Source organism: Frieseomelitta varia, unplaced genomic scaffold (assembly GCF_011392965.1).
Source record: "Frieseomelitta varia isolate USP_RPSP 00005682 unplaced genomic scaffold, Fvar_1.2 scaffold_1017, whole genome shotgun sequence".
In the NCBI taxonomy this organism is placed as follows: domain Eukaryota; kingdom Metazoa; phylum Arthropoda; class Insecta; order Hymenoptera; family Apidae; genus Frieseomelitta; species Frieseomelitta varia.
This window is the reverse complement of record NW_025108659.1, coordinates 27725-49190: the sequence shown is the minus strand read 5'-3', so window position 1 is coordinate 49190 and position 21466 is coordinate 27725. Positions and strand designations below refer to the sequence as shown.

The 21466-nt window shown below is 41.2% G+C and overlaps 2 protein-coding genes and 1 long non-coding RNA gene across 3 annotated transcripts; 1 reads left to right on the top strand and 2 right to left on the bottom strand.

Moving 5' to 3' along the window:
- Positions 1–1462: 1462 nt before the first annotated feature.
- On the top strand, positions 1463–2721 carry LOC122538523 (immediate early response 3-interacting protein 1). Its single transcript, XM_043672685.1, has 4 exons — positions 1463–1603; positions 1915–2147; positions 2359–2460; positions 2541–2721. The coding sequence occupies exons 2-4, from the start codon at positions 2057–2059 to the stop codon at positions 2594–2596; spliced, it is 249 nt and encodes an 82-aa protein (XP_043528620.1). The 5' UTR covers positions 1463–1603; positions 1915–2056; the 3' UTR covers positions 2597–2721.
- LOC122538530 lies at positions 2559–4019 on the bottom strand. Its single transcript, XR_006308866.1, has 2 exons — positions 3321–4019; positions 2559–3158 (listed from the first exon to the last, which is right to left on the bottom strand). It is a non-coding gene; the product is annotated as an uncharacterized LOC122538530 (long non-coding RNA).
- A 3427-nt stretch (positions 4020–7446) lies between these two features.
- Positions 7447–9930, bottom strand: LOC122538467 (glycine-rich protein DOT1). The gene is made up of 2 exons (XM_043672565.1): positions 9802–9930; positions 7447–9284 (listed from the first exon to the last, which is right to left on the bottom strand). Exons 1-2 carry the CDS (start codon positions 9817–9819, stop codon positions 8733–8735), a joined length of 570 nt encoding a protein of 189 aa, XP_043528500.1. The 5' UTR covers positions 9820–9930; the 3' UTR covers positions 7447–8732.
- Positions 9931–21466: the final 11536 nt, after the last annotated feature.

Genomic DNA, 21466 nt, shown 5'->3' with positions numbered 1-21466 from the left:
ATGTTTATTTTCGTCGTTTAACTGTAATCGCTCTACTTAGACACTGTATTATAGGAGCCAGCCCAATTCGAGGCGTCATTGTATTTATTAGCCAAACGATGGTAAGATAGAACTCACTGTTCTCAAGAGTTCAATTAGATTGGGCTCCAGTTCGTATGAACTGCTACCAGAACCTTTCTTCTCGCCTTGTTTCGATGGTTGGACCTTACGTCTTGTAAATTATTACCGCAAACGTGTTACGTAATTCTTAATTGTACGATTTAAACGTTAATTCTCGTCTCCTTAGGTGATAGTGTTGACATTAGTCGGGGGGTATTATTTATTGCTCGCGACAGATTAGATTATTATGTGGTTCGTCCGGCTCGAAAACAAAATTGCAACAGCAAATGACGATTGTTTACGATCCCGCATGGAGAAAAAATTGCAAACTTTGCTATTTCGCTGCGACTACGTGACGGTTGAAATAACGTTTGCCCCGATTACTATCTGGCGTCCGTGAAGTCGGTCCTCTCTTTTTCCTTGGCCTGTCCAAAGTCCACAGTTGTTTCTTCTATTTTCCCAATGAGACGTTTAACGAACACGAGTGGTCAGACAAAGTGTAAATACTTTGTATTCACTGTTATTCAGTTCAATCAGTATACGAGTTAGAATTGCTCATTAACTTGCCCTGAGAAATTGCTGCTTAATGTGGTATAAATTGTGGAAACACACTGACGTGCGTTTTTGAATCATATAATTTCTTGGAATTAGTCATATTGTCACGTCCAGTTGATCGTAGCATGCAAATTTTTGTCTTAAAGTAAACCAGCGATCGTACGATTTGCTTGATTATTGAGAAAATGAGTCATTACTGTATTCCACGATCGACGTGGAAAGTTAAAGTTAAACTGAAGTTAGAAAAACTGTCATCTTTTTGTTTAAACAAAATTGTATTACAGAGATGATGAATCACATGGTCGAATTCGTCGAAGATCTGAATTGGACGAGGAAAACTGGCTTCGGCACAATTTTCCTATATTGTATTGTTGCTAAATAAAATATCATATATCATACGCGTGGGAGGAACGTACAGTAAGCTATAGCCTCTTCTTGAAGATAATTATCGCTCTGTCTCAAACTTTTCCTAATGCTGCTAGTGTAGCATTTCCTAAAAGTTGCATAAATGTGACATTCGGAACACGTGATTCTCGCGTACTTTCCGCTTCGATGAATTTTACTTTACCTTGCAATTAGTAATAGTACTCTTGCTCGAGGCTGCTGATTAACATTTGTCGGGCACTTATCGCAAATAGGAAAAATTTGTGCATACGTCAGACGCTTGTTGACTTTCGTTTCTAACGGAAGATTCCGACTTTTCCTTACCTACGTAAAATTATATCGTAATTTCCTTGCACGTGATAAACGTGTGCTATGTACGCCGCGTGATGAAACGATGATAGAGGTCATGAACGATCACGGGGTAACACGGAATGAACTCTAAGTTCTATAACTAAATCGGCACGCATGAACTGCTAACGTAACTCAATTGAGAAGAGAGCGTCGAATCATCTAGAAACCGTCTGTATTCCGGTTCAAAGGTTCCAAAAGCGTTAGTGCCGTGAAGGTATACCTTATCGTTCAATTATCATAAATAGAATAATGCTCCTAACTATTCATTGTGTTATCGCGCTGTCAAGCTAGTTGTAAAATTCTTTCGAGTGTCGTTTTAAGGCTATTCGTTTCTGTACGTTCTAGAAACGTTCCTCGAAGCATTTGCAAAAAGTTATCTAACGAGGTCCAAGTTCGTCTTATCGTTTCTAAATCTTAAATACCATTGTAATAACAGATTAGGTTGTTCCAAGTATTTTGATAAAAGTTGGAGTGAAGTTCAAATTTCCCGCGTAAAGCGATTCTCAATTTTCGATTAATCATTAGTTTTCAGCAGACTGCAGAAGATGGCAGGTCGGTTTCCAATCGATACAAATTGATTGGTCGATACTTGTGAAACTGTTTTACCTCTCTTCTTGTCCGTGGCGCTGTCTACAGCACTGTATGTTGTTCATCGAATCGTTGTAACATGGCGTTTACACTTTGGGCACTTTTCGAGGCTACTATGCTCTGTTTAAATGCTGTTTGCGTCTTAAATGAAGAAAGATTTCTCGCAAAAGGTACGTCATCTCGCTGTATTTTCTGCTTCTATTATTACTTTACATTGAATTTCTTCCCGGCACGAAAGTGGCAGGTCTCGTAGGTTAGGTTATTTATTGTATTTACACATATTGCTTTATATGTATATAAATGAATATACAGGTTGTGTATACATATTTTTGCTTGTATGTTGGAATATGTCGTTTAATTTTTCTTTAAACGTTGTTACAGTTGGTTGGGCATCATGGCAAAATGTTCAAGGTTTTGGAGAACCACCCACAGTCAAATCACAAATTTTGAATCTTATTAGGTCGATACGAACAGTGGCACGAGGTAATTATTGAAGGAAGTTGTTCAAATTCATGTTTATATTATTTGTACGTAATAGTTAACAAATTCATTGTTTGTTGCAGTTCCACTGATATTTCTAAATATCGTAACAATAATAGTGAAACTTGTGCTTGGATGAGAGAATGATGGTGTAAATAGATGGACAATGAGCTGTGAGAAGCCAAAACAGTGATGTACATAAATACAAAATTAAATTCTTTTATTCCTACCTTTGTACAAGAGAGTAAAGTATTTTTAATTATATCGAGTTTTTCTAAGTATTTTTGTACTGCAAGTATTTTAAACAGTAACAGTTTCTTTGTCATTTCTCTCTAAATTTTTCTTTATTTATATTATTTTTTATATTATTTTGAATTCTTGAATTACATTGAATTATTGAATTATATTCTTTATTCCTTTCTTTTTTTTTTACATTTTTTTTTTCTTTCAACTTGATCGTAACAGAGATAAGAAAGTTTCTCTTATTGCTATTACGATAATACAGTCCTTCCATCACATTAAATGTAGTTCACATATTTAAATACTTATCATTAAATGTTCCTAATTTTTTAAATCTTTTTTTCTCACATGATCCAACAGTTCCTGTTCCTCCTACATAACATCTACTTCCTTCACTTCGCCAATCTCCACAAATATACTTAAATCATCCATCGAATATCAACCACATACCAACATCGAGCCTGTAAAAAGAAGTTCATCGCGCGACTTGGCCACGTAATTGTAAGTTGTAATCTCAATTCATTTTATTTCCTTTTTATCGACGTCAACAATTAAAAATCACCCTCCTCCCATTAGAAAATTGACTACCTAAAGGTTAAATACTTTTTTTGAATTTCACTTACTCGAGCCATATACCAGAACTTGTCTCGCGAATGTCTCGTTTCTTTAATTAGCCGATTGACATTTTATCCCTGAAAGCACGGAGAAACTTAGAGTCGTAAAGACATGCGACTGTCGCGTGTTTCCGCTGCAGGAAAGCTCGTTTCGAGCGTTTCGAATGTCCCCTTTCGGGTTATTTAAATCATAAATCAAACGACGAATACCGTAAATTATGTTCGACGTGATAGTAGGCGTGTGTAAGTATGTACCTAAGTTGCCAGAACGCTCAAGCCTGTTCGTCTTCTTGTCTTTGTGAACGACGTGATGGCGCATACGGGAAGCCAATGATTTTCCCGTAACTTTCTCCCCTTCTTCGCTTTCTCAGGGTAGAAGTATCTCCGTGCAATCAATGAACAAGTGTCATGTCGGCTTTGCATTCCTTCATTATCTACAACAGCTCAATTTTCATTGCATTTTTCAACGAATATCGGAGTTTTCAATTTCTCGAGACTTCTAATTTCTTACCCCCACTTTTAAAGAATTCAATTTATTCCTCCTTGAATTATATCGTGAGTAACGACCATATGCCTCGCGATTGAATTGCATTCACGGAAAATCGCGTATTTGTTTATGCTTGCTTAATCATACATTCGAAACGGTAAATGGAATGGTTCAACTGTTTCAATTGACTCGGTTCCGTTTAATTTATACCGTCGATTAATCTTGGATACGATTCGTGATCGAGCGGAAATCGCGAATCAATGTCATAACAATTCGATCATTTCTGTTCATTGCAGAGTTGATAAAAACGCTTGTGCAATTTACACAATTTCTGGGCATACATACGGACATCTTAAAATTGCACCGCATTTTTCTCTCATGTACATTGCGACCTGCATTCCCCGGACTCGTTCGCGTAATGTTTATTTCACTTATATAACTGATCCTCGTGAAGGAGGGTACTTTCTTCTCTCTTTTTTCATTTTTTTTTTTTTTTTCTACGAATGACTACGAACGACTGAGGCTGTTCAATTAGCCGCGCGGATTCACGCGAATCCATTTTTCGTAGAACAAAAACATGTTACTTAACTATTTCAACTTGCACGTGCATACATGTGTCTGTTGAACAGCGTAGAATGCACGGGTGTTCATGAGATACCAGAAATCATTAGAACCATCAGAGATATAATCTGACGGGGAGACGAAGGGCGAAAAGATATTCACGGTAAACGAACTTCTCCGCTTTTTTCTCCACTTTTTCTCAAAATTCATGAGAAGTTTAATATCGTTTACAAAACAAAGATTTATAATTGCTGTACCTTGAACATATTCTTCTTTTTTAACATTTTTAAATTTAATATATTTTATATTATAAATAAAACCAATTTTATTATACTTTATTACTAAGTAATATTCGCGATAGCCTTCGCAACGAGTGATTATTTTTTAAAAGCAGCTGAACCTTTTCGAACACAGTAGTGCCGAAAACATTAGCAACGCCTTCAAATTGAAGATAAATTAATTAGTGTATAAAGGGAAAACGATACATTGTTTTAAAAAAAAAAAAAAAAAACATCGCAGGAATATAGTCGCCAGCAATGGCGATTGTTACCAGGTCTCATGATTATAGAAGATGACGTGTCTTGGTTCAAGAAGCTAAAAAAAAAACGCATCCGCTGCCACGTTAACGAAGAAAACGGCCGTGTGTTGAGCAATCGGCATCAGCCTCAAAAGCTCGCGCCACGGAAACGGGATTAGCGAAAGTAAAACAACGAGCAGGACCATTGTAAACGCGCGCATTTTACGAGCCGGCTGCTCGACAAATCCTCTTCCCATAATTGGCCGAGCCGATCTCATTGTGCGTCACCGTGCCCGCGTTTTTCTCTCCTTTCACACGCCGCTCGACTTCTCCGACGCTGATAGATCGTCCGATTGCGTGTTCCTTGCGAGGAAAAAAGTTCGCTGTAACATTTTGAGAGTGAAAATAACATATTCCTTTATATTATAATAACATATACCTTTCATATTCTTTAAAACTGTTGTTTTCAGATCACTTGAAATTATTTCGTTAGTTCATCCAGATTCAGATTATTTAGAATTATCAAACTTCAAATTCGAATTATTGGTATGAATAAGGAAATAATATTTTTATATGTTTGAAGAAATTATATCTCTTGAGGATGAAAGTCTCGCGTGGGAGTGGCTCTGTAGCTTTTTCTCTCAAACTAACATAAAAATCCAGTTTGCAATTTCATTCGGAATTGGAGCACGAATGGCTCCCATTGCGCGCGCGCGCGTTTTTTCCTCCTTTCGCACGGCTTCTGCCTGGCAGGCACGTTTATGGATTATGTACGGCTCTTACAAAATTCCACGAAGAGTCTCACAGTTCCTCTTCTCCTTTCCCCTTTCTCGATCTCGCCATCCTCGCTGGCGAAGAGTCGCGGCACTTTCCCTGCTGGACGTCGTACATACATAAGTCCATTTAGAACGGCCGAGTCGGATCTCTTCGTTATTCCTCTGTTGATCGCGGAAGCTGGAATTTTTAAATTTCAGAATTCCGGAATCTCCGATCGGAGAGACGAGAATTTTCATCGGGAACGCAAGCAACTTCGTTCGAATTCTGTTGATCCCTCGGATGAATCAGACGACGAACACAGAAGATGATATCTCCACGCAGTGTATGCATAAAATGTTATTCGCCAGTGCTTGAGCAACAAAGAGCGTTCTAGGAAAGGCGGCAAGCTTGTTCGCGCAATATACATCCCCCTCCTGCGTTGTCCATTAACGCCTTCTGCTCTCTCGATATTAATTTTTCATTGTCCGCGATATCGTTTTCGACATCAAATATTTGCTTTTCTCGCGTAATGCGCGTTGCGCAAAGCCGGCTCACGCTTGAACGCGACGAAGTTGGGGAGGAGTACGAAGAAACAACGCGCGGCTTGATGATTTAATTTAGGTCTAACATAGCGTTCGCCGTTTGTTCCTCATCGCGCCGTGCTTAATTACGCCAGTCTCTCGCATTGTGTCCGAGACGCTGGCTGATTACTTAATTCTAGCGCGCGTTACTCAATTTCTAATTATTCGCGGAATTGCTCGCGGAACTACTGACGATCCTGAGCCGAAATTATTTCTCTCTCAGGAAAGCCTCGCGAATCTTCTAATTCGCAACGTTATTCTCACATTATCGATTAAATCGCGTGATTTTTAAACGATCCGCAAAATAATCTCGTTAAACGTCATGAAAGGATCTCGGGATGCTTTCAACGGTGGAAATTCACGCCGTGAATTGTTGGTTTATAACACGTCTGTTACGCGCGACCGATTGCATAAACAATGAAATCTAAACGCACGTAAGCGATTTAACCCGGCTCATCGCGGCTCGTTACTCGCCTAAACATTTCCATTGCTTGCTCTCGTCGAATCGAAAACCGAGTTCGAAAAATTTCCGGTAAGTTAACAGCGGACTATTATATCATCGGCGACTGACCTATGAAAAGTTTGACGACGTGAAATTCCGTCGTGTAACGTGTCGTTCGGCGGATTGTTATTTGCTTCTCGAGAAATACGACGTTCTTCGATATATGTATATATAACGACTCCAAATCGAGAATACGTAACGTGTCGCGCGTATAAGAATCTGGCCAAACGTCGGCTCGAGTAGAATAGCGAAGCGAGGCGACTTTCGAATTGTTGACCGATGTCCAGGCCTCTCCGGCTTCGCGAGCATCTGTTAAACGACGCTCGTGAGAATTTACGTCATGTCCAGGCTGGAGAAGCTCCCCGTGGGCCCGGTGGGGGCCCGGTGCGAGTCAGAGCCTGGTCGGTTCTGGTCGTTGCAGTGAAAGGAGAAAGGCGCCTGCTGGACGAAGAGAAGAAAAACAAAAAAAAAGAGGGGAAAGAAAAGATCGGTCGTCTTTAAAGGAGGAGGAATATTCATGTGTGTGGCTGCGAGCGAACAGCTGGAGGGGTCACGAATCGCCTGGTACACCTAGAATAGAGCTTGGTGGCTGGTATAATTCAGGAAGAGGCGAGATCGATAAGGAAAAGAGAAATTATGGACGAGGAGAAAAGAAAGAGAGACGCGGCCGTTGCAGAGAGTTGTCGTTGCGGTGGAAAGGCACGCGTCGAAATTGAGCGGAACAGCGGCTGTTTCAACGGTGGCGACGTTTTTTTTTATTTTTTTCTACAAAAAAGCCTTTATACAAGTATAAAAAAGAAGATGCGTAGTTAAGGAGTAGCGTTTAAGACATATAAAAAAATATAATGTATCTGTACGTGTGTCCATGTGTGTGTTCCTGTGTGTACGTGTTAGGTGTGTTTTTTCGTGTCAGCGTCCGCTCCGTTCCTCGAATTCACGTCTTTTTGTCTGTCTTGCTTCTTGGTGTTTCGCCTGGTTGTTCGATCCTCCTCGAAAGAACTGTTTAGGCCTGATTCGACGACGATGTACGCGTTCAGTTCCTCCTCGATAGCTGTCGGATGACGCAGCGAACGCTGTGGAAAGCATGTGTAAATTTGTATTTACAAGGCGCGTTCTCGCGCCGATCACGGCTTCGACTTCGGCTCCGGCTCCACGGCTATGCCATCTCGAAGTCATAGAAAATGTAGTCACGTTGATATCTCCTTTGAGATCTGTAGTGATTCTCTTTTTCTCTTCTCGACCTGTATTTTTCTTTTTTTTCCTTTTTTCCGTTTCGTTTTATTTTGTTTTCTATCACTTGGTTACGTTTCTTTGGATCCCTCGTGGATCCGACCGCGATGACGATGATTTTGGTACGATAAGAAGATGGACACCTGGTCGACGTTGGACGATCGTTGGACCTATATCATAACGTGGTCGGTTCGTTCGAACGTTCAAGTTCACTCCTCGAGCCCTGACCCGTTGAAGTGACGACCTTTTTATTCTTCAACGAACCAGCAGCCAGGAGTTTCGTTTACCTCTTTTAGTACGTACGCCCGCGATTCCTCGGAGGATCGTGGCCCGTTGAAGCGACGACGATTTGATTTCAACGAAACAGGAGCCTTTGGAATCCCTGCTCGATGTTACCTTGTACGTACACCTTGGACTTGTACGTCCTCGTCCTTTACCCCTGAGAATCCTGACTCGTCGAACGACCACCATCTTCGTACTTGGAAAATAGGACCGTTCTTCTATTTTCTATCATATAGTATTCTCCTTAACGATCTGTCCATTGCGCGGCAACCTTCCGAGCGGATTTTCCCTTAGTTGTAGTTATAGAAACCTGAATTATCTTGATCTATAGTTTTCTCGTTTCCCTCGATCGACCATAGGTTTCGATCCTCCACTTGGTTTCTTCCTTTCGTTAAGAGTCTCAGACTCGGAAGATAGTCGATCGATGGTCGACCGGTGTCTTCACTCGCTCTCTCTCTTTCTCTCCCTCTCTCGCTCTCCCATCATCCAATCTGTGGTTCAGTTCTTAGAACGGCGCACCGTAGCTGCTGCTCGGTCTGCTTGGTACTCCGTAGCTTCCGCTTGGCCCGCTTGGGTAGCCACCGCCAGACCCTTGACTCACTTGATTGAACTGCGCCACTTGAATAGCCTGCCTGATTCCTTCGAGATCGATGCCTACCACGCGTGTCTGGTAACCTGGTACACCGTAACTCGAGCTCGGCACACCGTATTGAGACGATGGGGCACCATAGCTCGAGCTTGGGGCGTAGCCACCGCCGCCTCCTCCTCCGCCGCCGCCGCCGCCGCCGCCGCCGCCGCTTTGCTCTTCCCTCAGCAGAATTTGACGGATCTGTTCGAGCAGTGCACCGTCGACGGATGCTCCTTCGTTGGTCTGGTAACCGGTAGATACGGATGTATATCCACCGCCGCCACCACCACCACCACCACCACCACCGAACGAGTAACCACCGCCGCCACCGCCACCGGAATAACCACCTCCACTCGGTCTGCTGTAGCTGTAGCCGGACGAGATTGGTGGTTCGGCCAGGGCGAACCCTGCTAGACCGACTATCATACACTGGAAAAAAACAAAAGACATCGATCAATGTGATTAATCTCTTCTGGAATTGGAGTGTGAGATGTGAACAGGAATGTTTTTAAGAAATCTTCGAAACATTAAGTACGAGAAATGGTGTATATAAATATCCGTGCGAATCAGTTGAAAGTATATGTCATTTCTTTGAGAGAGCGTAGACTCGATCGCAGAGGAAAGAAGTCGCGAAAATTGTCACCGATCGTTGAAGTATGGTCGAAATTAGAAGTCGCGCGATCGAGAGGGAAAGTGGCGGTACAAGGTGTCATTGACGGGAAAACTCGACATGGTACAACGCACGGAGGGAACATAATCCCAACGGAGTTTAACCGAGTCTTCGGTTAGAAAATCGACAAAAAAATCGAGGTCACGGATCACTTTTGAAACATCCAATGGATTTCACTTTTTCAATAAAAGAAAACGTCCACACTTTGATCATGCACACACGCACGCACACACACACATCTCTCTCTCTCATAATATCTAAGAAAATTCAGCTTACCGCGATCAGAGGATTCATGTCGGCTTCTGCGATGCCGCTCTGTTCTGTGACTCCGTGCAAGGTGGACCAGGGTCCTTTATACCCCGTGAGAAGCAGGGGGATACTTGAAGCCCCCACGAAGAAGAAGAAGAGACGGGGGCCTCTCGCGAGTGAGAGTAATTCAGCTGTGAGACGATTCTCTCCTCCCCTCCTCCCTCCCTCTCTCTCTCTCTCTCTCTCTCTCTATCTCTCCTGTGCCTCTCCCCTATCCTTTCAATTGTGTTCGTTTCTCTGTTTCTCCAGCGCACGTTACACCCAGCGCGTCCTCGTTGCTCGTCGATGATACACCTCGACCCTCTGCCCTCAGGAACAACCGAATTCGGACGATCGTCGATCGTTGCGAAACTGTTTCGTCCGTCCCTCTCTCGTATCCGCACGCCCAACGGATCCCAAGTTGCCCGTCCTAGACCTAGACTCTCGGTACACAGCGCTCGAGGCGTCGAGTATCTTCGACTGATTTCACAAATCGAAGTTTTGAAACGTGACGGTTTGGTCGATTTTCGTCTTCTGGTCTTCCTTTGTGATTACGTGAGCAGGGCCTCGATGAAATTCAACGCGCAGGTGTTCGACGATTTTTGCGCCTCGTTTCGTTACCTCTTTCTTCTTCCCTCTTCGGCGAAACCGGGAGGATTAAAATGTTTTTTTTTTTTTTTTTTCTTAATTAGAATTTATTGGTATTTATTTATTTGGCGACTTGGAATGTTTCTTACAAACCCGTTGCGAAAAGATCGTTTACGAAGAAGACGGCGTAACTTCTGGCGTAACTTCTCGCAACTACTGATCCAATATCGATCGACTCTGTACGTTGGCTTGTAATCTCGTACAAATTTCGGTCACTTATATTCCATTCACGTGTTCGAGAAACGCACGTAGACCCACCGCGAGTAGATCGACGAGAACGATGACTCTCCATTCCTTTCTCTTACAATTCCTCCGATATTTAATCTTTTAATTCAATCCATTTCAAACGATTTTATTCGCCACGTTGGAAAATTCGTTTTCGCTCAAGTGAATTTCACTCAAGCCACGACGATTTAATAATACGGCCGATCGACTCGTGCCGCAAACGGAAATCCCATAATCGATTTCCGCGTGTTCTCGTCTACCTCGTTTCGTTTTTAGAAACACCGCAGGAAGCGGCGTTGTGTTATTTTCAGATATTAATCCAATCCGCTAATTACATCCATGTTTCTATCTTTCAACGAGAGAACTATCTGTCTAATGATTTTCCACGGAGATTAACGCTCAGATCCCGCCGTTTGACAAAATCGTCGTTCAAAACGACGAGGCTCGATCGAGTAATTTACACGAGTTCTTTATGTTCGTTTTATGTAACCTGATTACGTAGCCTCAGCTCGAGCGAGCCATGTCGCAAAAACGCATCGAGCGTGTCCCAAAGCCACCCGTTGGATCGTTGATCCCTGATCTCCAGGGCGAGAGTATCAGGAAGAAAAGCGCGCGGTCGACTATCGTATCATCCTCGTCGCAGAGTTTCCTTCACGGTAGTCTCTCTTGGTAGCGTGTTCATCTTAAGGTGCATTCTCACTGGTGTTCATCAACATTTTGGACGAATAACGATGAAACCTACGGTGTTTTCTTGGTCAAAACAGACATGTGTGCGACCAAACGAACCGCTTCGGTATAATAGATACATGATTCGTCCATGAAGTTTTGTATCTTTAGAAATATAAGAAACGAAAATTTGTCAAACGTTCTACTTTGGGTATTGTAGATTTTCGAAGACCCAAGATCTGAAATTTTGTAAAATCGCGCGGACATTCCTCAGTTGAATCTTAAAATCTGTGTATTTCTCGAGGGAATCAATATTTGACTTGCAACCGACAAGATTTCTCTGCAAGGAAAATATTGAACCAAAACCAGAAGCATTTGTTCGTCGTTTGTTTGCCTACTGATCACAAACATCCTAGTGAAATGTATGCTCTCTGAGATCTTGACTGTCAAAGTTTCTGCCATGTTCTACATATTTTATACATCTTTGCAGCCTCTAGTCTTTAAATTTTCGACAAAAATTCATAAAAATCCGCACAGAACTCCAGATCCGCGTTACTCGAGCCGTATTTCATATATTTTCGCGTTTTACATGTTCCCAATCTCTTCGCTTCTGGCGAACGTATTCATTGATGGGTACGAGCCTTTACATTTGCATACACTCGCGTCTTCTATCTGCGAACGTTGCTGATGCACAGGTTCGCATGAAGAAATATCAAACGATATCGAGCGGTTGTCCAGCTCGTTGGCCAGTGCGCGTCGGTGATGGTACCGCGAAACGAGAGGGAAAACGCTTTCTTCGTTGTGGAATTTAATTATCCGGCACGTGAACTCTCGACCCACTTGCCGACACGATTCCGATTCGATTCTTCCGATATCTTTCCTTCTCTTTCCTTCACTGGCTTCACCTCGGGTTTCCGGTTTGATTCGCGCGATCATCGCGTGATGCACGCGGCCAGTCGTCGTTGAGGAGCATTTTCACGCTGTTCGCCTGAGCTAACACCCGATTTAGTTATAATACAGAGTGATCGACTCGAGTTTCGTTCGGGTTCGTTGGAAAAGCGGGAAGCAAGGTGGATTTCGATTCTCGTTTCGGAAGCCGGTTGTTGGTTATCGATGAAGGAAACAGGAAATTGAACGTTTAGTGCTTCGAGGGATGTCACTTTTGTCGATTTTCACTCGGTAACTGGGGGATAGTCGCAATGGGTGAAGTTGAGCAATGTTACGAAATGTGTGTACACACGCTCTCGGTTTAGAAGTCTTGGGATAATTGTTGAACCGTGAATTTTTATTTTATTTCTTTTTTTTTAGAATATAATTAAAAAGATAGTACCACGATAGAAAATCCCTCTGGAATTTCTTGTACGCGAATGCTGGAAAGAGTTAAATCAATTAAACTGTAATTTAACTATGTATGTAATTCAAGCCATGTGTTGATTTTATTAAAAAACGTGCAATTTAATTTTATCCTTCTACACGCAACAATGATTGGATCAAATTATTTTGGTAGATAAAAATAGGTAGGAAAAAACAAATTTATTTTATTTATTTTTTACAATTGTCATAGAAGGCGACTCAAGTTGCTTTCGAAAATAAATATTTTATAATTGTACATAATTATTTTTCTTCGATTATCGCACGATCCCATGATCGTCCGAGGGTTAACATTTTTTACCCAAGGTTTAAAATATTCAAATTTCACTTAGAAAAGATTTCTAAGCAGATATACATATTGAAACGTGTCGACTCTTTGATAAAAAAGGTCACGCTCTAAACGTATAAATAATTTCGTACCAGGATTCATTCTCACGTTTGATTCGCCTCGAGTGAAAGTGATTTTTCTTCGACTCGCGTTTGACCTGAAATTTTTTGTTTAATCGAATGTTCCGTGACGTACCGGGAAATATATATATCTTGGTAACGTGATCGTTTTAAACGCATGCAGTTGCGTCGATGCACGTTGAAGAGAACGAAGGTATTCAAACGGCGAATAATTAATCTTTAAAATCGTTAAGGACAAGCTCCTCGTAACGTATGGTCCGCGATAGCAGCGTTTATCGCTCGGTAATATATCCCGGTGTATTTAAACGAATCCAACGAGAGAAAGCCAATGCTGCGGAGGTGGAGCGCAAATCTTGCTTTTCATCGTAAAATTACACGGATCGCGCTCGCCGTAATTATACCGTGTGTACGAATCGTCGATTTTGTCGATGTCAAAGCGCGCGATATTGTTAAAACGTATTTCTCAAAGAGAAGATTTCGCGTTTTCTTTTTTTTCTTTTTTTTTTTTTACGACCGAGAAAGAGAGGACTGAGAAAAAAGAGTAAAAAGACGTTGGCCTACTTGTCGGATTAAACGGTGAAATATTCAAGGTGATATTGTAATATTAGGTCATCGAAGAAGTTCGTGTTCTTCGTACGTTCGTGTTTTGTGAATACAGAACGACGAGAAATCAAGCTCAGTCTAGAGAAAACACTCGACACGAATAGATTCGTGAATGTCGACTACTTTGATTTCTATGTATTTTTATTATTTTACGGAGGTTACCGGATAAAGATATTTTGTCGTTATGAAACAATTTAATGATCAAAATCACTTCAAAATTAATCATCTGTCAAATGGAACTGATAACATTAGCAATAAGAATCATGGAAGAGATCTTCGCTAAGAAATGTCTAAAGCCGTAATTCAACCTGTCCATTGATATTTAAAAAATTAATGGGAATCGAATCAAAGTTGGAAGCGTCTAGATATCTATTCAGCAAGGATACGTCACAGAATGAATCGAGGATTAGCCGAAGATTAGTAGAATTGTCGCGTTGTGGAAAAATCATGATTTACTCGGCACCTCGGCGATTCACCTTCGAACGACTCGTCGATCCGGATGACTCGTAATATTCTTGAGTCTTCAAGTCACGTCTCGCTATATGCTGCATCCGAGTTTCTCGGATATTAATGTTGCAGGGTCGCAGGAAAGAAAGGGGAACCCGTGAGCCTGGGGCTCGACTTTCGCTTGTCCGTTACAGCTTCTCTCGAGATTGGGTCCTCTTCCTATTCAACGTTGTTTAGTTCGTTTCGTTTTTTTTCTTTCCTTTCGTCTTTTTTTTTTTTTTTTTTTCTTAATCATCTCAGCGAATCGGCTCGATCATAATCGAGTCCTTTCTCGGAAGGAAATACGTACACTGTTGTTGAAAAATCTTAGAAATTCTGATTCGATTAATTGTAATATAAAATTCGATAAGAAATAATTCAAAATTTTTATGCGAAATTTCGGGAATTGAAACATTGATAATTAATTTTCTAAAGTAGCATGATACTTGTTCTAATACTCTTTAACCAGGGATATATATATATATATATGTCATTTGCGAATTTTGTACTTGAATCTCCATTTTGTTTAGAAAACATTGATTTCACTGTTGCCTGACTTCCAAGTTTTGTGCTGCATGTTTACGAGCGAACTTTCTTCACAGATGCAAGATAAACCTCTCTGAAGTAATTAAGAATTTCAGTCTTCATTAGTCGTTTACTCAGACAATTAGCAACCATCCGTTTCGCATTTGGCAAGAATCACATTCTGAACTTTTACGATTTTTTTCTTCTTCTTCCTCTATTAAAAATACCCAAACTTCTCGAGTAGCGAAGAAAGAAAAGAAAGCGTCGATCGTGTCTCGGTTTAATGGTAAAAAGGATGGCTCGTGAATCATAAATTTTTCGATTTATACAACCGAATCTATTTCGAATGCCCACGCGACATTCTTTACGAAGCTGGTTCTTTTTCTTCTTCTCTCTGTACGAAGAACGAGTTGGTTTCGACCGTTCGTGGCTCGATACTTCCTCGATCGTTGTATCTCGACTCGGATCGCATGATCGACACGAGGATGCGATGCGATGGGAATCCTGTGAAAAAAAGTCCGACAGCGTAACGAAACCGTGTGTAATCGACGAGGCGAGGTGAAAGGCTGAGTTCGAAGTGAAAGGTGAAGGGAAAAATATTTTTTTGTATGACACTCTTCGAGAAAATTTGGTACTTGTTTAGAACCCGGTGTCCGAGTTAGTCCAATTGACGAAGTGCCAGTTCGACATCTTTTCTTTTCACTCATTAGTAATGCGTTTGTCCAGGAAAATAAGTCATAAACTAAGTAAACAATGGTGTAGACGCCAATGGGACAGTTGACGCATTAACATGCTAATAAGGATATTTGAGTCACGTAAATGTTTGCTCGTACACTGTTGGACAACATTCTGCTTTGCAGCCTGCGACATTATAATAATCCTCGGACGCTACCAAGTATTAAAATTCACTAATTTAAAATTCTTATAATCGTCAGTATCCAACGAAACCAAGAAGAAACCTGAGAGTGAATAGTCTACGTCTATGAAATTCATAAGTATATTTCGTTGCACCGTTCGTACCATTTGCGCGATAGTTCAGATGTAGAAGATTCGGAGAACGAGAATGAGAATTTTGAGTGAACTTTGAATGATCATTACGTACGAAGGGAGCGGCTGTGGAAGAAAGATCTGCAAGTAAGTGACTAGAATACTCGTTAACGATGTGCGAGTAATTGAAGAAGTATGATTACGCAAAATTGCTTAGGGGAAACGGAGCAAGCCTGCGTTTAGCTGTTGCACAAGAGAGGATGCTTCCCTGCCCGTCAGCAGCTAAAACAACACCGTACTCGTAATACAAATTACCAACCTTAAATCATATTTACGATATGTCTTCAGATGCTTCAAAACTTTATGGCTCTAACGAAAGGTTGAAGATCGTACTCTAATTGTTTGCTGAGACTTGACTAACCCTTTAGTGCTACAGATCGCTCTTAATTTTTATTAATCCCTACTTCTCTTCCTCTGGTCTTGTAATTATATTTTTACTTTGCATTTTCTAACGCGTAACTCTGTGAATTACGTTTCGAACTTTTGGCTATTAACGTGCAAAGTTTTCGTAATTAAATTTGATTGAGAATTTTATAATAATTAATTACAGTTACGTAAAGTTTAATTAGTTATGTAAGCTATGTTTAATACTATGTAGAGCACAATTTAATATGTTGCGTAAAGTTGAAGCAAGCCCGCGGCACTTAATTGAAAGTTCGATCCGTTGGTTTCTTCCACTCGCGGCTATCGAGGAAACGTCGATAGACAAATTCGATTCGTTCCGGGATGATCGGGCACGGTGAAATCCGGCGAAGATGTATATAAAGTGACCTCATCGTTGAGAAATTGGTACAAGCAAGTAACATATGATTGTGAGAGCACGGTTGAACCCGCAACGACGTTAATGAGAAATCTTCCTGACCATATCTTCGCCATTACATCGTGCGATGTTTATCGAAATAAGAGCGAAACGTTTCTTTCCCCTGTTGCGCCAGCCAACCACAGAAGGCCAATGTACGACATATATATTTTAACAATAATCCACGTTTCGCCAAATACAACTTTTGCCTCTTACGCGTTACACGTACCTGGATTAGAAAAATTTGGCTAAAAATTTCGGGTAGTCGGGTTAACTTACTTTAGATTTTATTTTTAGGTTAGTAATAAAATTTTATTAAACAAAAAGAATTTCAGGGTATTTAAAATTTTAAATAAATAACGCAATACTACTTGCAATACTACTTCCTGACGCAACGAAGGAACTAATTTTTCATGTTTATTAGCATATGAATATCGTTGGAGTTTGCGCGAGGACAGCTTGCTCGTAATTAATGAGTCCCCCCCCCCCCCCCCCCCCCCCCCCTCCCAGTGATTTTCAGTCACAAATGATAAAGATGTCCATTCTGTGCGTATTTATTGATGTCATGTCAGCATTAATGATTTGTATCGAGTCTGTACAATGGTGATTGCGTGCGAATTCGAGATGTAATATATCAACGGTGTTGTGTGTGTCATGGCGAGTGTTCGCGAAGACCGGTAATTTTACGACAAGACGTCCTAGAAGAGCGTCATGAACATCTTCCCATATACGTAATTATCACTGTGGTATGTGAAAACCGGAGAAACGCTTCCGGTTGGTTTATACCGGACGAGACAGGTCGGAATAAAACACGAGCTCGTCTATTACCTCTCTTTCTTTTTTTTTCTTCTTTTTCTTTTCTATCCCAGCACCCATCGTATCGTTGTGTGTTTAATAGCATTCGCGCCGATCTTGCCCCGAGTTCGTCTTCTTTCTCCTCTTTTTAATAGTTTGATTAGTAACCAAGAGAATGGTGGTAATTACCAGTGGTACAACCTACAACTCACTTTCTTCCAGCCGAAGTTTCCTCAATTTTGTTGCTGAATCCAGTTAAAAAGTTATCTCCTTACGTAAGGTTTAATTGGCGACATTTCCTTTTCTTTTTCATCTTCTTCTACTTTTGTTGCATTTGAGATTGAAGTTGAGAGAAGGAAATGAAATTCGGGCGATACTCGCGGAGATGGAAGTCGTTTAAAGGCAAGCTGATATTAATGTTAGTAGACTTCTGCCTTCGTTGGAAATTCTTCTATCGTTCGCGTGAAACAATTTTCTACCATTCTACTTTTTCGATTATATTCGTAAAAATATGAATTCGCGGGAAACATTCGTAGTCCACTTACAAGAATTCTTATATACGCTCAGTAATTGATCGTCAACGTGTTAATTAGTCTAAGCGTTTAAAAATTTGCAGGACAGAACAGAGTAAGAGAAAAGAGTCTCTAGTTTAATTTCGAATCCGATTCAAACTGAAAGGAATCGTTATTAATTATTTTTCCACGTGCCGAAAAAATGAACAGAGCTTCGTCGTATTTTATACCTCGTGTCATGTTTCTGTCGAGTGTCGAATTAAAATTGCAAATTTCGTCTGTCGTGGCTTCATTAATTTACTCAGGAATTATTTCTTTTCGTTTATCACTGCCCTTGATATTTAACGCGATGAATCGTAAAGCGTTGCTAATTTTCGTGATGTTTTTGACACTGTTTCGCGAATTTAAGAAATCCACTATTAACCGCCGCAAAAGTGTTAAGCACTCTACGCGAGTTTGTTGTTTCGCTCCTTTCGCTTCTTTCTAATCAGCTTGGCACCGTTTTAATCTCGCCGCTTTCCTTTCCGGCTCAAAATACTTATTTGGCACGGCGTAACGTCCAGGCATTAAAATGCTTCCTCCGCCATCTTTTCTTTCCCTCTGTGCCCGCTATACTTTTACCACCTTTGTGTCACGTAATTCGCAGTCATTTTAATTAGTCATTCTCTTCTCCTTTCGTTTATGTAACCACGGGTGATTACCGAATTACTCGATGAACGGTTGAGAAACATTGTCGAGGAGGTCTGTAAAAGTCAATAAATGTTGCTTCGTTTGAATCACGTGCGGAGCGCAAGGTATAATAACAATAACAAGACGATGAAAAAAAAAAAAAATCAATTCGAAAGTGGCAGAAATTTATGTTCACTTTTATTTTTGTGCGTTGTATTTATTATACGATATTTGAACGATTGCTCGACAGCAAGGTCGTAACGATCGAATTCAATTTGGAAGAGGTACCATAATTCTTATCAATCGTGTTAAATAATTAATGAAAATTTTATAGACACTTGATCTTGTCACATTAAACGTTAAATTTAAATTGTAAATTTCGTCTATCGTGGCACCATCATTGCTTAGCAGAGTTACGACGTGATTTAAAATTTTATGTTCCAAGACGCTCTTGCGAGAAGATGTAGAATCATGAAATTTATTCGCCGAATCGCTACTTCATTTTATAAGCGCGCGCCGGCCAACTAATTTGAAATTCCGAGTATCAATCAAGACGAAACGATCCGCGCTGGGTAACCGAACAGAAATGAAGAAACGATCATGAGGGAAGCGTTCGATAATGACGGCAAAAAGAGGAGGATCGTGGAGGATCCAATGCAATTACCGGGTCGCTTCTGCTCGCTCTTTGTCGGATCACTTTCTTCGAAGAATCCATGGAACAGCGACCTTTGCAGAGGTCGCTCGAACAACGCTCGAGTTTCACCAGCACGCTCATCTCGCGCGCCATGGTTCACCGTTATTCGGGCTCGTTTACCGCGCGCGATCGATCCCGCCGCGCGCACTTCCTTCTTCCTGTGGAGTCTCCGATAGATCACGAAACGTCCTGAGAACCCACTGAGAACTCGACCTCCTGTTCCGTGCGAACCATCGAAAATTGTTAGGTTCGCGGAAACACGACGCGAAACGAATTCTGTTAATCAATCGGAATTTACCGTGGTAATTGGAACGTGTTGGAGATGGAAAGGAACATTTGTAATTGGCCGTGTTTCCAACAATGCCGCGGATCCTCTCGTTAATGTGTCGTAGATACCTCTTCGTTATTGCTACACTTTTTTCCTTTTTATGGAAATTTATATTTCTATGGGTACGGTTGGAGAAATTGGAGATTAAGTCGAAGTCGTTTCGTCAATCAAAAATTGTTACGAATATCCCACTTTGGATATTTTATAAATCTTTGCATATTGCAGATATTTTGTACAAAAGCATAAATATGTAATTTAATGATCATTCGTAGTGAATGGTATTTCCATTCTGGTGAATAATATTTCTATCTGGTTTTCTCATTTTAGCAATCCAAAAGCTAAAGTGTTAGATAACTGTTGAACGAAAATGAAACGCAGAGACTAATAATCTAGAAAGGATGGACACCAAGGAACGTGAAGGAAAATTTCAAATGTCGCCGCTCGATTGCAAAGGGTTAATCTGCAGTGACTCGCATCGATATCCAGTAAATTATTTTCGCCTACGTTTCCACACTGTGTACATGCAGCTTTCATGATTATTCACCGCGTTTCTATCTACCTGATAGAACGGTGAATCGCCGTAGAAAATGGCTCGTATCCTCGCGCAAATTGCGTAGAAAGTCACGATAGCAGAAATACTGACAATTCGCAGACAAACAGCCTTACGAAATTTTTTCCATGTTGTCCACTCGAAAATTGTGTCCATTGCGCGAGACGTGTCTTCACTGTTCCTCTAATTTATGAACGTATACATCTCATTCTCGAATGTCGCGCGTTGAGTTCCAACAAAACAGCTCGTTAATATTCATCGAGCATGTATCGTTCATTCAACAGTAATCTAACGGAGAAATGTGACACGTGCAACGAGTTTATTGCATCTGTCTGACGTCTCCTACGAACGCGTTGCATGATTTACCGCTTTGCGATTACGCCTGTTCTCACGGTTACGCTCACTTTGTACATCTCGTATCCCAGTTTTTCACTGATGATTTTTCCTCCTTTTTGCCCCAAACGCGTGTCGATAAACGTAACTGTCAACAGTTACTTATCAACTTACGGTTCTCACTTCAACTTGCGGTGCATCGATAACTCGCAGCCATTGTCAAACTAGTTACGCAAGCCCACGAGATTTCAACGTGCTTGTAACTAATAACTAATAACTGATGATCGATCTAAGTACAAGTTTCCTCCGCGATTCTGGCTCTCAATGAACGTTCATTAATGCAGCACGCAGCTTCCACAGAAATTCGTAACGCAAACGCGAGGGCAAGTTGCATGTCTTTCGAGTTCGTCAATGAATCGATAATTATCCGAGATTGTACGGAGTCAATGGTTCGTGACTGATCAACGGCGAGATAGGGCAGGCTACCGGTCGTAAAAAAAAAAAAAAAAAAAAGAACGAAGCAACGATGACCCGGGTCGCTCTCACGCGTTTGTCTCAGTTGTTCACTTCCGCTAGTGAAAGGTGCATGCACACTCACCTCGGTGTCTACGGTAAAACGCGCTTACGTATGTACACTTACGTGGATCACGGTGTGCGCATCTTGGACTAGCCAAGTACGCCTCCTCTGTCGGTAAACCGGCGATATTTGCCTGGAAAGGCGTAGACTTTAGATCGACGCTACGTCACTCTGATTGAAATTCTAACGGGTGTCTCCCGTGGCGAGCCATCGTCAGATTTCTCTAAGCGTACAGCTCGTGTCGTTTAACCTCTACAAGCGAAATCAATTTCCGACACGCTGCGTTAGTACACAGCGCTATTACGTTTGCCTGTGATATCGAGGCATTTCGTTGCGATTCGCGTTCGAACGTTCCTACAACGGTGAACGAAATTTTCTCTTCTCTGGCGCGATGGCGCCAGTAACGAGGAAGTTTGA

Coding starts and splice junctions, on each gene's coding strand:
- LOC122538523 (XM_043672685.1), top strand. CDS start 2,057: ATGGCGTTTACACTTTGGGCACTTTTCGAGGCTACTATGCTCTGTTTA. Junction 2,148..2,358: donor AGAAAGATTTCTCGCAAAAG/GTACGTCATCTC, acceptor ACGTTGTTACAG/TTGGTTGGGCATCATGGCAA. Junction 2,461..2,540: donor GATACGAACAGTGGCACGAG/GTAATTATTGAA, acceptor TGTTTGTTGCAG/TTCCACTGATATTTCTAAAT.